Genomic DNA, 13,474 nt, shown 5'->3' with positions numbered 1-13,474 from the left:
TGCTATGGGTACATTACGGTATCCAATGAGGTGTCCAAAATGGACACCCGACGCCTCGGTATTGGCCGAGGCGCCTGCCACGCCGAGGCCCACCTACGCCTCGACCAATACCAAGGCGCCAGGTGTCCATTTTGGACACCTCGATGTACCACAAGCATTATTCTAAATACATTTCACTTACTCATCATGCATTTCATAGGAAAACTCTCCTTGCACAGCACCCTATGCACAGGGTGTGAGACGGGCGTGGACCCCACAGGGTGCTGTGCAAATAGCACAGCCGCATTTCATATATATTTAATAATTTAAATATAATATTCATTTTCTTTGTTTCCAAATATTATATTTGGTACGTAATGATAAAATTCATTACACATCTGAGTAAAATAAGTTAATTATTGCAATTTAATGAACTAAAATGTTTAATTAGCTAAAATATATAAGTATTCATGTGAGTGAAACAAATAATTGTCATAATTATTTAATTCAATTTTTACATTTTCAGCCATTTTAAATTGAAATATAATGTTTGGGAAGTGTTTACACGTGATTTAAATTATTAAATAAATATGAAATGCGTTATCTAAACGTCACACTTTACATCAAACAAGAATTTGAGTCAACTAACCATGTTTTTAACCCAAAAAAATAATGTTATCTTAGACATTCACATTTTAGGGATACGAAATGGGTGGGTGTTAAGCATCATTGTCTAGACCGCCATCAGCATGATCGTAATAAAAAATTTGCTCTCTTGTCCAGAATTTAATATCTGAATAAATTAAAGAAATCTAAAATAAAAGTCAAGAAAACTAAAATAACAAGAAATAATATATTCATAAAATCTTACCAAAATCACCAATAGAAGAGACAACTTTGACACCATCCTTGAATTGGAGATTTCTTGATTCTGAATTGCATATATTTCTATATATACCTTTGAAAAACTAATAATCCACTCTCATAAAATATGTAAAACTCCAAAATTTATTGAAAGTATAACATGGTAAGAGAATTGACCTCCTGCACACTGGGGCAGGATAATTCTTTACCCACTGCTGACGTGGCATCACCAGTCAAATTTCCATTTCATTTTCTTTAACTAATATTAATTAAGTTTTGACATCATTATTTATATTCTTGTGTTTTTCAAAAAAGTTCGATTCTTTCGTCTACAAGGCCTGGTTCTCACTAAATTCGGAGTAAAAATGTTGTAACTCGACTAATTTCGCACAGACTAGGAAGAGGAGCTAAGAACTTCCAATGAGCAATATCCATCAGTAAATAAGTGACCAACCAAATTTCTAGTCCCAACTAAGTTCAAATCACACCACAAGTTGATTGTAAAAACTTAATTTATCCAACAAAGTTCAATTCACACCACAATTTAATTGAGATATTAGTATCTCTATAGAACTAAACAATTTTCATAAAACCAGAAATCACAATATATGTTTTTAGGATTGCACAATATCCACATAATGATTACTCAAACAAGTATTTGAGTCAACTAATCATTACAAATCCAGGCTGAGAATGTTTAAAGCAGGAAAATGATATGATTTTTCATTGTCTTCATTCAAACTCGGTTGCTCGAGATTTGTCCGGCTATTAAAAATGGTTGATGGAGCATCCTAATTTGTTTAAAGAAGTTTGAGGGTTGGTTTCCGTCTATGAATTTTCTCATCTTATGATCATATATATAGTTTGTTCCTGTAGATAGTAAAGTATCAGTTGTTATTTGTTTATGCCATCCAACTATTTGATAAGGAGACCTTGTGATTTATTGCATAGGGATGATAAGGTACACATACTGCAAGTGGTGGAACTATTTTATTTGATTTCAATCTATTGAAGTGCATCCACATATTTTTAAATCTACAAATACAGGAATTTTTAAGAAAGTATAAGCTCTTCTCCAATATACCTCGAGGCTTACAATCTATTGCTAATCTATTTAAGCATGTGATTTGTTTCAGTCTTTTCAAAGTCGACGTTTATTTTTCAAGTTCTAATATATAATGGCATCTTGAATTCACACAAGTTGATTGTTGGTAGCATATACTGTGAATTCAAGATGATATTATATATTAGAAATAAAGGACTTGAAAAATAAAAGTCGACTTTTAAAAGACTTAAGCAGACCACAAATTACTTAAATAGATCAACAACAGACTCTAAGTCTCGAGGTATGTCAGAGAAGAGCCTATATATTCTTGAAAATTCCTCTATTTGTTGACCAAAAAATATGTGAAACCACTTCAATGGATTGAAATCAAATAAAATAGTTCCACCATTTATAGCAACAACAGTATGTGTACCTTATCATCCCTAAACAATAAATGACAAGCATAGGTCTCCTCCTCTAGTAGTTGGATGACATAAACAGATAACTCATACTGTACTATCTACGTAACAAACAAAAACAATGTATGATCATAAGATGAGAAAATTAAAATAGACGGAAACCAACCCTTAAATTTCTTCAACAAATCAGGATGCTCCACAAAACCGTCACCCATTTTTAAGAGCTGGACAAACTCAAAAAACTTAGTCTGGATTTGCCAAGAAGAGCAGGACAAACCTCAATCAACTTAGTCTCACTACTTGAATAAAGACAATGAAAAACCATGTCCTTTTCCTGCTTTAAACATTCCTCAGCTTGGATTTGCCAAGAATATTAAAATAAACCATCAAGTAACTAAATTTCCATTTCAAAAATTTTCCCCCTTGCCAATTGTGTGTGCATGTTTTATATTTTATTAACCTTATAATTTTCTTTTCTTTTTTTTTTTTGGGGGGGGGGGGGGGGGGTTTGTTAAAATGAAAAGGAATATTGATTTTTAAAATATAGTCTGAAAATGAATCCTCTAAGATCCAGTTCGAAGCCTTCCGACAATAATAAGCTGCAGTTTCATTAAGCAGTGCTGCTTAGAAATCCTTCTTAGAATGCTCTATCCGTCCCATTCCAATTTCGACCAATATATCTAACACATTCTTCAATAAAGCATGATCAATTTGCTCTCCTTCTAGCTCTTGATCAATCTACTAGAAGAAAATTGTTGACCACAGAACAAAAAATGCAAACGGAATGGAGAACAATTGTAGATCTCACAGATATCATACCAGAGATAAAATATGATCCCTTACTTTTGCATTTAACTCTTGGTATACCTGAAATTAGAATTTAGAACCCAACATTTCTTATAAACACAGCTGAAAACAGGATATGTAAAAGAGGGCAAAATATAAAAAATAAAATATGCAAGACACAAAAAGAACGAAGGAATGAGCAACTGCTTCTACTTGGTGGCAATTACCAGTTTCTCAGACAGCAGAGAGAGAAATTCAAAACAGAAACATATAAATAGGAGGTCGCTCATGGTAACTTCCATGTGCTTTTGTGCAACCTCATTCCTAGGAGGTCGCTCCCACCACTCGAAGAAGTCGGATTTCACACAATCGAAAGTTACCAGGTCTCCGAAGCAAGTGAGACCAACTTCTTTGAGTGGTGGGAGCAACCTCCTAGGAATGAAGTGCCGATCAAGATACTTGAAGAATCTTGAGAGCCACCTGACCATGATTTTATAGTTTGACCACTACTTCACAAGCTCCCTCCCTTAATATTAATTCATCATGTTTTTCTCTCAGTGGAGGCAGTACCTAAATGAAAAACAAAACACAAGGAAATGAAACATTTAGAGAAGACTGGTGATAACTAGAATGTTAAAACTAAACATGACACTGAACAACGAACAGAGGTAAATTAGATAAATAGGGATTGGTACTCTGATCCTAGTTTTCGAGTCCTAATGATTCATCCCAGAAATTCTATAGACCATTTATCAGTGACTGCATTGGAATGAAACTTAAGAACATACTTGAATACACAATGATGCTACAAAGTTTCCCAAAAGTTGTTCATTCCAGGTATTCATTTGAAATGGTTTTTGGGCACTCAAACCGGTCAAGGAAGGAAGAGAGGGAGGCTGGGATGAGGTTGCACAAAAGCACATGGAAAGGGAGGACGCATGGTGGAGCTATGTTAAGCATCCAAACGGTGCAACATCGGCAGAGCCTTTCTACTTCATGCACACAATACTTAGGGTTCGTTTGATTGCAAATGTGGAATTTGGGTGAAAAGAAAATGAATTTCAGGGAATTGAATTGATGAGAAATTATTTTTCTGAGAATTGTAAATTATTGTGTTTGATTAGTATAATTTTCCACGTGAAAAATGTTTAAATTAAAGTATTTTTTTATGTCCGTTTGACTTTGTTTTACAGGAAAATTGTCAATTAAAGGGATAAAATTTACTAATATTGGGAATGAAATTTGTTTCCATTGCCCAAAAAAAAAAAAAAAAAAAAAAATTTCATCTATCTTTGGGTGTTCATTTGATTTTGTTTTACTTGAAAATTGTCAATTAAAAAGAAATATTTTTTTCCAATAAATTTTAGAATTTGTTTCCATTACCAACACACACACACACACACAAAATAAGAAGAAGAAAAAAAAGACAAAATGCTACAGTAACATGGAATTCTGGTTTTCCTTAAAAATCAAGAAAAGATCAATTCCCGAGACAAGCAAGGCAATTCCATGGAAATAAAACCCTATCAAATACCATAAAATTGGAAAATTTTGGTGTATCAAACACAAGTTAAAACAGGACCCCCTACTTATATGCACACAATACTCTTTAAGTTAAAAAAGGACCTCCAACCCCCCCCCCCCCCCCCCAAAAAAATAAAATAAAATAAAAAGTAACAACAACAACACACACAGCATTAATGAGATATATTGGATGATTGAGTGTTGAGTTGATAACACAGCAAACAGAATAAAAGAACCCTTATGCATGTGGACGTTAGCGAATAGAACTGATAAAATGACATGTTACTGGCGCAAGCTCTAGGATTTTATAGGCTATTAAAACAAGGAATTCATCAATATTTTAGCATTTCAATGATCTGGACAAATAGTTAGGAACATCTCAAGAATAACCATCACAAAGAATTAAAATAAAAGAGTTATGGGGGAACAATGATAAACTCAGGATAGAATAAGCTTGAGACATGAGAGACCTATGTCAGTTATTAAGAAACAAACTGCAGCCCTGATTAGAATAGTAGGAACAATGAATTTTTTATTTTTTCAAAAACACCAATTGAGAAGTGAAAAAGAAATACGACATTACAACGTGCACTGTTGTCATTATGGATAAAGCATCAGCGTTCAGCTAAATTTTAATATATGAAATGTACAATTTGCATCTGTATGCAATAAACGCAACTTTGTCGCTACAACCAAATGAAGGAAATGGTCTTAGCCTAACCATTGATGTAATGTACTCTTCAAGCGACTCCCTGTATTTGTCATACAATTGCTGCTCACATTGGGGATTTTCAAAGCACATGCTATAAATTGTCCTGTAGAAAAGATTTAGGAATCTGAGAAACAGTACACAAGATAATCATCCCCAATGATATCAAACACTAAACTAACAGGATGGAGTATAAAAGATCATACGTATAGAGCATCATATAGTCCTCCGAGCTGAATTGTGGCCAGGAAACCCTTCCAAAATGTTCTTCAGCTTTGTGATTCTTTGCTGAATAAAGTCCCATCCCCGTTCTAGATCAATAGTGTTCCGCTGGTTCATTGTCATGTTTTATACCAGCAAAAGTTCAACAAATTAGAACGCTGCAATTCAGTTCTGGTATAGCCTACCATTGCCACAAAATAAACTAAATCAACAAAATACATCTAGACATCTGAAGTGACTTGATATCCAAACGATATCAATTCAGAAATATCACCAACAGAATTATTCAACCTTACACACAGAGCTTATCTATGACAGTAGTGTCCAATTTCAAATCCTCGTTTACACTGCTCACTTAATTCCCCATAATCTCTTCAAAAATCATCATGAAAATTTAATTTAAATAGTTCACAAATGAAGAAAAATGCTACTAAATAAACTGATAAAATAATCATAGATGTTAGTGTTTTTTATATATACTTCACCTACCTCGGCTCCCATCGTTCAACCCTTTACTCCTTTACTGAAACTTGACTGAACAACCATCCCACTCTACAATATTTGGTAAAGTATAATACTCAATATTATTGAATAAAAGAAGAATCTTATTATTTAAATTTATACATTCCCTTCTACTCACTACCGTTTAAAACAATATTTTCACAGTTTACAGAATTATCCAGTCATAATGGATTTTGTAACTAAATTTCTTTTATATTAGATCATGCTATGAGAAATGGTAATATTTTTTTTCAATTTTATTACCTCTTTCATATAATTAAACTAAAAACGAAATTAAAATAATACATCTAGACATCTGAAGTGACTTGATATCCAAACAAGATCAATTCAGAAATATCACCAACAGAATGATTCAACCACACATACAGAGCTTATCTATGACAGCAGTGTCCAATTTCAAATTCCCGTTTACACTGCTCACATAATCTCTTTCAAAATCATCATTTTAACCACCGCACCAAAATTTTTAAAAACTTCTGTGAATAAAGTTACCTTCCAGTTCCATTACGTAGTACCAAATCCATATTTACAATTTGAACTAAATTATTCACTTGTTAATATATTTTTAAGACTAACCTTTAGCAATTACATAAGCATGTCCAGTTTCAAGGGCAACAAATGAAGCGTGCATCATTGAACTTAACCAACATATGAACACCACGCCTAATTAAACTTATTGCGAAAAAAATTTACCTAAGAACATGCCCTTACAAATAATAACACAAAACCACATAAAGTAGAGAACCCAATCTAAACAAGTAATCCCCTCCACCTGCTGATTCCGGGTATGGCCTTGGTTTTCCCGGTCGGTCACAGGTTTGGCTGGAATTTGGATTTTCAGGTTCGGCCACTTCACGTAAACCGCGCGATTTGGCCTCTTTTAGTCGAATCTTGGCCGGAGAAATCCCACAAAGCTCTGATACCATATGTTGTGCAGAAGATGATGACCACCAAGGCTTTAACCGGGCTCAGTTTCTCCTTAAATCGACACCTCAAACAAAATCGACCCAAACCTCCTTCAACCTCTCCTCCACTTACAGTTGCTAGAGTTCACCCACTTAGAAAACCAAAGGTAAAAGCACAAAGAGAAGGCGGTAGAGTGAATGAATAGCAATAGGCAGAGAGCACAGAAGGGAAAGCAGCCGCTTTTCTCACCCCACGAAGAGGCGCAGAGGAAGAGTTCATTTAACCAAGTAAAAGTAAAATGGACGGTCACAACTAGGGCATAATAATGGGTCAAGGCCCGATAAATTGTCAAGTGGGCTGCTAATTGAATTTCCATTCCATGGCCGTTCAAACAATTGAAATCGGATCATGAGCAGCATTAATTTAAATTAGTAGAAATTACAAAGAACTCTAGTATTAAAATTTAGAGTTCAAAAATCAAAGGGGAGTTTAAGATTTCAATAATCATAAATTTTATTTTAATTAATACTTTTATAAATTAAATATTTTTACTAATTAACCCACCCAACCGATTTTCACACTAACCCTCAACCCTTTCCTCTTCACTCTCTCTCTACATCTTCCTTATTGTCGGATGAGGAGGCGATTTAGCAAGGCTTTTCATGGCGAAGGTCGGCTCCATTGAGGACGTCGACGTCTGATGTGGAAGATCTGCACGAGGCAACGCTGGCATAGGCACGAGAGCTGTTGAAGACAAAGACTATCCAAATTACCCGTTTGCCTTATCCATTCTCTCCCTTCACCGGCCGTCTATCCATTTCAGGAGCCCTTCACCGGCGACTAGTAGCACATAAGTAATATCTCGAAACCGATCTACGATCGGCGCGTGAAGTGGTGTTTCGTCGTCACCCTCCCACTATCCATTTCAAGAGCTAATCGCAGAAGCAATAGTTGCAATGCAGATCTACGACCAACACTTGAAGTAGTGGTGGCCGACGATGGAGAAGAAACAAAGGTGTGTTGCAATGGCGGGTATCGTGGCCTTCAGCCGATGATATTGGATCTGCAATTTTGGTTGTGTGTGGTGGTGGTGTGGTTGAGCGAAGGTGATGGCAGTGGTGGTGGTGGTGGTAGAATCCGGTGTCAGATTTGGGGATTTTTTTTTGGTGTGGGTTGTGGTGGTCGTGGGTGGAGTACGGTGGTTGTCGCAGTAGACGACGGTGGTCATGGCAGTGGGTGCGGTGGTGATGATGATGAGATGTTGGTGAACATAATCTATGGGGGGTGGACGTGTTGATTTGTTTGGGATCACGGAGGTGCTGTTGGAGGCGATGGTTGTCACAAGATTTGGTAGTGGTCACAGATTAATTGGTTGATTGTGACCATTAAATTGATTAATCTGTGACCATCAAATAATATGTGATCAATGAAAATTTTAATTGTAACCAAAAAAATAAAGTATGACATAAAAAAATATTAATTTTGTGACTGTCTAATAAGTTGTGATCTATAAAATTTGTTATTTGTGACTGATAAATAAATTGTGACGTATTAATTTTGGATCTATGATCGATGAAAAATTGTGACTTATAAAATTTTAGAATTGTGATCGTAAAATATTTCAAAATCGTGATTTGTGATTGAAAAATAATATATGACCAACTAAATTGTGAAACTGTGACCAAATTATATAGATATGTGACCTAAATATAATTAATTAATTAAATCATAAATAAATTTTATTAAATATTTGATATTTGAAAGTTTAAACTTATGTTCTTAATTTTAAAATAGACCATACTTATCCTCTTACTTTTGAATTTTTCCCTTTAAATTATGATGCTTCAAATGGCCCCAAAAATTTTGAGTCGTGTCATTTAATTTAGCTATCGATTCAACGTTCAATCATATGATTGATACAAGCTAAGAAAAATAAATTGAGTTACATCATAGTACGGAGAGGTCGTTTGACAATAATTTGCTTAACATGCAGAAAATTTTAAGTTAATATTTTTTACTTATAAGTAATTTTACAATTATACGTTAACTTTATACTTTAAATAATTTTAAATAAATTTCTTACTTGCAAGCAACATTTTTATATTTTATAAGTGAATTTTTTCTTATTTATAGTATTTTTATTATATATATATATATATACACACACACACACACACACACACATAAAGGTGCTTTTTCTTTTTACTTATAATTTTTAAATTATAATGTAATTTTTCTATCTTATAAGTAATATTTTAGTTAGAAGTATTTTTATTATAATGTATTTTATTTTTTTTGCTTATAAATAATTTTTTAGTTAATATATATCCATTTACAAGTTAGAGAGTGTTTGACACCCATTTTGATGGAAAAATGAATTTTAGAATGGTAGATTGATAGAGAATGTGTGGATGAAAAATAAGAAATTTTTTTTGATTTGCGTGTAATATTATTTTAGGTCCCGTTTGTTTTCCATTTTTGTAAGAATGAGAATGAAAAACATACTCATTATGGGCTCCATACAAAAGATAGAAATTCAAATTTGGTAACTTAATGTGATGAATAACAGTCATATTTTTCATTTTAATGGGGAAATAATGAGAAACAAATAGAGGCTTAATGAATAATGTGTGGTTGAAAAGAAGAGAGAAAAATGCTTTTTGAGAAAAATAGGAATCAAACAGGACATTAGTTTTGAAGAAAATATATTAATTTATATAGAGTAAAATGAGAAGAGAATATGATAAACGGTTAAAATTCGTCCATTTTGTAGGTTGAGAAAATTAGTCAAAATTACACTATAATTAAGTATCAATTTTTTTAATCCCTCATAAACGATGTCACCCAAAACAGGTGAAAAAAAAAAAAAAATCCTAATCTATCCCTCAGTGATTTCTGGTGAAAATATTGTTGTAAAACTTTTGATATAAGTTTATTTGTTATATCTCCCATTCCAATATTTGTACCACTCAAAAAAATGCCTACAGCTCGAGGACAGATCTAGCAATGAGCCGGATCAGCGGCTAGAGCTGGTATTGATGAATATGTATTATCGTTGTAACTCATTTGGTAGAGTTTTCTCTATGTGTGTTGGATGCAGGGTGTTCAACCCTTTCACGTTCACTCGTCCTTTTAACTTTTTAATATTTCAAAGAATACTAACTAATAACTGTACCAGCTTTCAACAAAACTGGGTATAGCTCATATGGTGGAGTTCTCAATTTGCATCCACGAGGCATGGGGTTTGATTCCAAGCACCTTCTCTTCTATATTTAACTTTTTAACATAGTAAATAATAACTAAACAATTATATTTTATTAGTTTCTGTTTTCGAAATTATTTCTTTAAAAAAATTTAAAAAAATTTGCTTAAACTTTGCCTAAACTCGGAACTTGTCTTTACCGTTCAATCATGATTTGGAAAACTTCATATTGTCTCACTTAAGTTCGTTAAAATTTGAAATTTGATCATATGATAGAAAAATAAATTTTTTCTTATTATTTTGGGTTATATTAGATTATATTCGCATATGTATATTAATTAAATTTTTTAAATATTACTTAATTAAATATTAATAAATAATCTCACTATTGCAATGGTCAACGATCGTCATAGCTCATTCAATATCATGAATTCAACATTGCCGCAATTGGCACCTAAACATTACATTTCAGATGATTAGTGTAGAAGGTGTATTTCCCGGTCACATTTTAAACATCACCAAAAATTGGAATGTTGTTGTCAATGCGAAGAGTAACCTGAATGTATCGTCTCTTCTCACATGGTATATCATTGAATCTTGATCGAACTGGGGTACAATGATAATAGTGATGTAATTGCGTTAGTGCAAGTGCAATAACAGTATTCAACATAGAAAAGATTAGTGGCAAGATGGTTATTGGCACAAATTGTCACATTCCTGCTTGTTGGAATAAGCAGTTTCTTTTACTTCCCTTCCCTTGGCTTTTAGAGAGCTGCCGGTGGATATGGAGGAATCATTGTTGACAAAAAGGAGATGTCATTTCTGCACCTTTTGGAATGCAAGATGGAGATATTACGCTTTTTATTAGCAATTGCTACATAAAGAGTCATAAGGTTGAAACCTGACAGATATGATGTATTTTTCTGAGTTCTTGCATTCCTGCTTTACAATGTAATCTTTGTGTCTCTGACTCAATGATTGTTGTTTTTGGGTAACTGGAGCTTAGAAAAGGTGTTGAAAGTGGAACTATTGTAACGCCCCAAATTTTATCGACTTAAAATTTTGAGGTGTTACTGATATCATTTCATAACGCATACATAAAGCGAAAATATTTAATTCGAAATTTAAAACTCTTGATTTATTTAATACTCAAATACCAAATTGAATAAACAAAATATCGCGTAAACATAGAACATTAAACAGAATTAAATTGAAACACATAATCCTAACAGAATTATTTTAAAACGTTTTCTTGCGAAGTTTTTCTTTACTTGGCAACCCGCGCACCGCTCAGCCACCATCCACGTTGACCGTACTGATCTGAAATATTGAAATTGAAGGAGTGAGTAATTACACTCAGTGGGATACGTGCGTCCAAACAATATAATTTAATTAAAAACGTAAACTCACAACATTTAATACCAACATTTCGTCAAGAGCAATCGGTGATCAGTCGAAAGCTCTAATACAATTTGAGAAGACCCGAAGGCGATCTCACATTTCACTTCATTTCGTAGGGACCCGCAGGTCGAACATTTCATTTCATTTCATTGGACCCGCAGGTCGATTAGCATTTCATGAAATAAATCACATCAAAAACTATAATATTGAAAGGACGGAACAATTCTGCACATAAAGTATCCTACCTCGATTGATAATAGAAAAGTAAGGAATTCACGTTCCCAAAACCTTTTTGCTGTTGTCGTGTCTTGTGGATTTAAGGTCGATTCAGTGGCAATTCCACGTGCCAAAATCCTTTCTAAGAGTATTAAAACCTGTTTCCGACAATACAAAGAGAACACTTCTGGAATGGAGACTTGGATAGGCAGTGGAGAGTTAAGTGAAGATGGAAGAGAGTGGTTTTTATCTCATAAATTTTCGAGGATTTGGAATGAATTTATAATGTAAGGGAGGTGTAAAATTAAGAAAGGTTTTGACTGCCAAATTTGTTAAAAATATATAAAGGGTAATTATGCAATCTAACCAACAGAAATCTTGTCAATTAGCTCATTAATCTGTCCAATTACAAAAACTCTTTGTTTGGATATCAATCAAATTAAATTAATTAGGATCTATTTAACATAAGAATGGTCAAGTTAGTGTCAATTTACATAAAATGACAGGTTATCATATCATCATATAAAATGAAATAAATAATTAAATAGTATATTATAAGCTTAATTGGACTATATGCCCAAGATAACTAAATTTGTTAGAGGCCCCAAATCGTGTCTTACCATTATTCAAATTCAATTAGCAATTAAAATTAGCCTTTGAGAGTTGGAAATGTGCGTGCACGTGAGGCTACCCATACTCTTATCATAAGGAAATTTACCAATTCTAATTTAAAGGCAATTGACACAATTGAGAGTACAAGGTATGATTGCCATACATCATGCCTAGAGGCTAGAGATTGTCCAAAAATATTATTATATAATAACCAATTCAATCAAAGCTAGGCCTAAAAACGTGTGTCATCTTAGAATGGTCAAAAAGTCATAAATGTTAAATCAATATTCTAAGTAGGATTCCAAAATCAAAGCAAATGAATTTTTAATCTAAGAGAAAATTATTTGATCCAAACATCAATCAATCATAGTTAAATAAAAATATCTCTCCCTACATATTACTTTGCAAACTACTTAAATTACGAGTACCAGAAAATTAGAAATATTGGCAGATAAATGTAAACAAGGATTAAAAATAATTAAATCTCTTTCTCTAATAAAAAAGATAAACATTGATTATTATGATAAAATACTAGCTTCTTTTCCTAATTATCTTAAAAGAAATATTGTTAAATAATAAAAACGATGCTTATTATCTATATTTATTTGAATTGAAATAACTTAGTTTTAACTTAAAAGAACTCATATTTTCTTGAGCTGAAAATACGTTATTAAATGCGAGCTACAAAATGAGCCCAATATTGATATACTTATACTCATTCTATCAAAATGTAATTATTGGTGCCAAATAAAATATGACTTTAAACGCTATTTCATTTCAGTCCTCAAATTTTAAAACTATAACATATAAAACAAATATATTTTTATTCCAAAATTTTCGGGGCGTTACAACTATTCTCGGAACTCCCAATGGCGTTCTATTTAATGGACTAAGCCCTTGCAGGTTTGATGAATATCTTATGCCAGATGGTATTACTTACCAGATAATAAATATTGATCTGACATATCTTTGTAGCTTTACATTTTGCTGGTTCTTAAATTTGTGGTATAGATGTGCTTTTACACGTTACTGCAACAAACTTTCCTATATTTCATTATAAGGACAAT

At 33.0% G+C, this 13,474-nt stretch overlaps 1 protein-coding gene across 8 annotated transcripts; it reads right to left on the bottom strand.

The window, feature by feature from the left end:
- Nucleotides 1–2,894: 2,894 nt before the first annotated feature.
- LOC111383965 (cullin-1-like) lies at nt 2,895–7,231 on the bottom strand. 8 transcript variants are annotated; one of them, XM_023008164.1, is made up of 7 exons: nt 6,843–6,958; nt 6,038–6,100; nt 5,840–5,920; nt 5,533–5,729; nt 5,339–5,432; nt 3,127–3,174; nt 2,895–3,045 (listed from the first exon to the last, which is right to left on the bottom strand). In XM_023008164.1, the coding sequence occupies exons 4-7, from the start codon at nt 5,628–5,630 to the stop codon at nt 2,932–2,934; spliced, it is 354 nt and encodes a 117-aa protein (XP_022863932.1). In that variant the 5' UTR covers nt 5,631–5,729; nt 5,840–5,920; nt 6,038–6,100; nt 6,843–6,958; the 3' UTR covers nt 2,895–2,931. The 8 variants fall into 8 exon arrangements, 6 of the variants coding, with proteins under 6 accessions (XP_022863932.1, XP_022863935.1, XP_022863931.1 ...); XM_023008167.1 differs by lacking the exon at nt 5,840–5,920 and having other exon boundaries at nt 5,533–5,656; XM_023008163.1 differs by lacking the exons at nt 5,840–5,920; nt 6,038–6,100 and having other exon boundaries at nt 6,843–7,231.
- Between the last annotated feature and the right edge of the window lie 6,243 nt (nt 7,232–13,474).

The sequence above is a fragment of the Olea europaea genome, unplaced genomic scaffold (genome assembly GCF_002742605.1).
Source record: "Olea europaea var. sylvestris unplaced genomic scaffold, O_europaea_v1 scaffold2797, whole genome shotgun sequence".
NCBI classification, from domain to species: domain Eukaryota; kingdom Viridiplantae; phylum Streptophyta; class Magnoliopsida; order Lamiales; family Oleaceae; genus Olea; species Olea europaea.
Note: the sequence above shows the minus strand (reverse complement) of the source record. Positions and strands in the feature narration are given on the sequence as shown.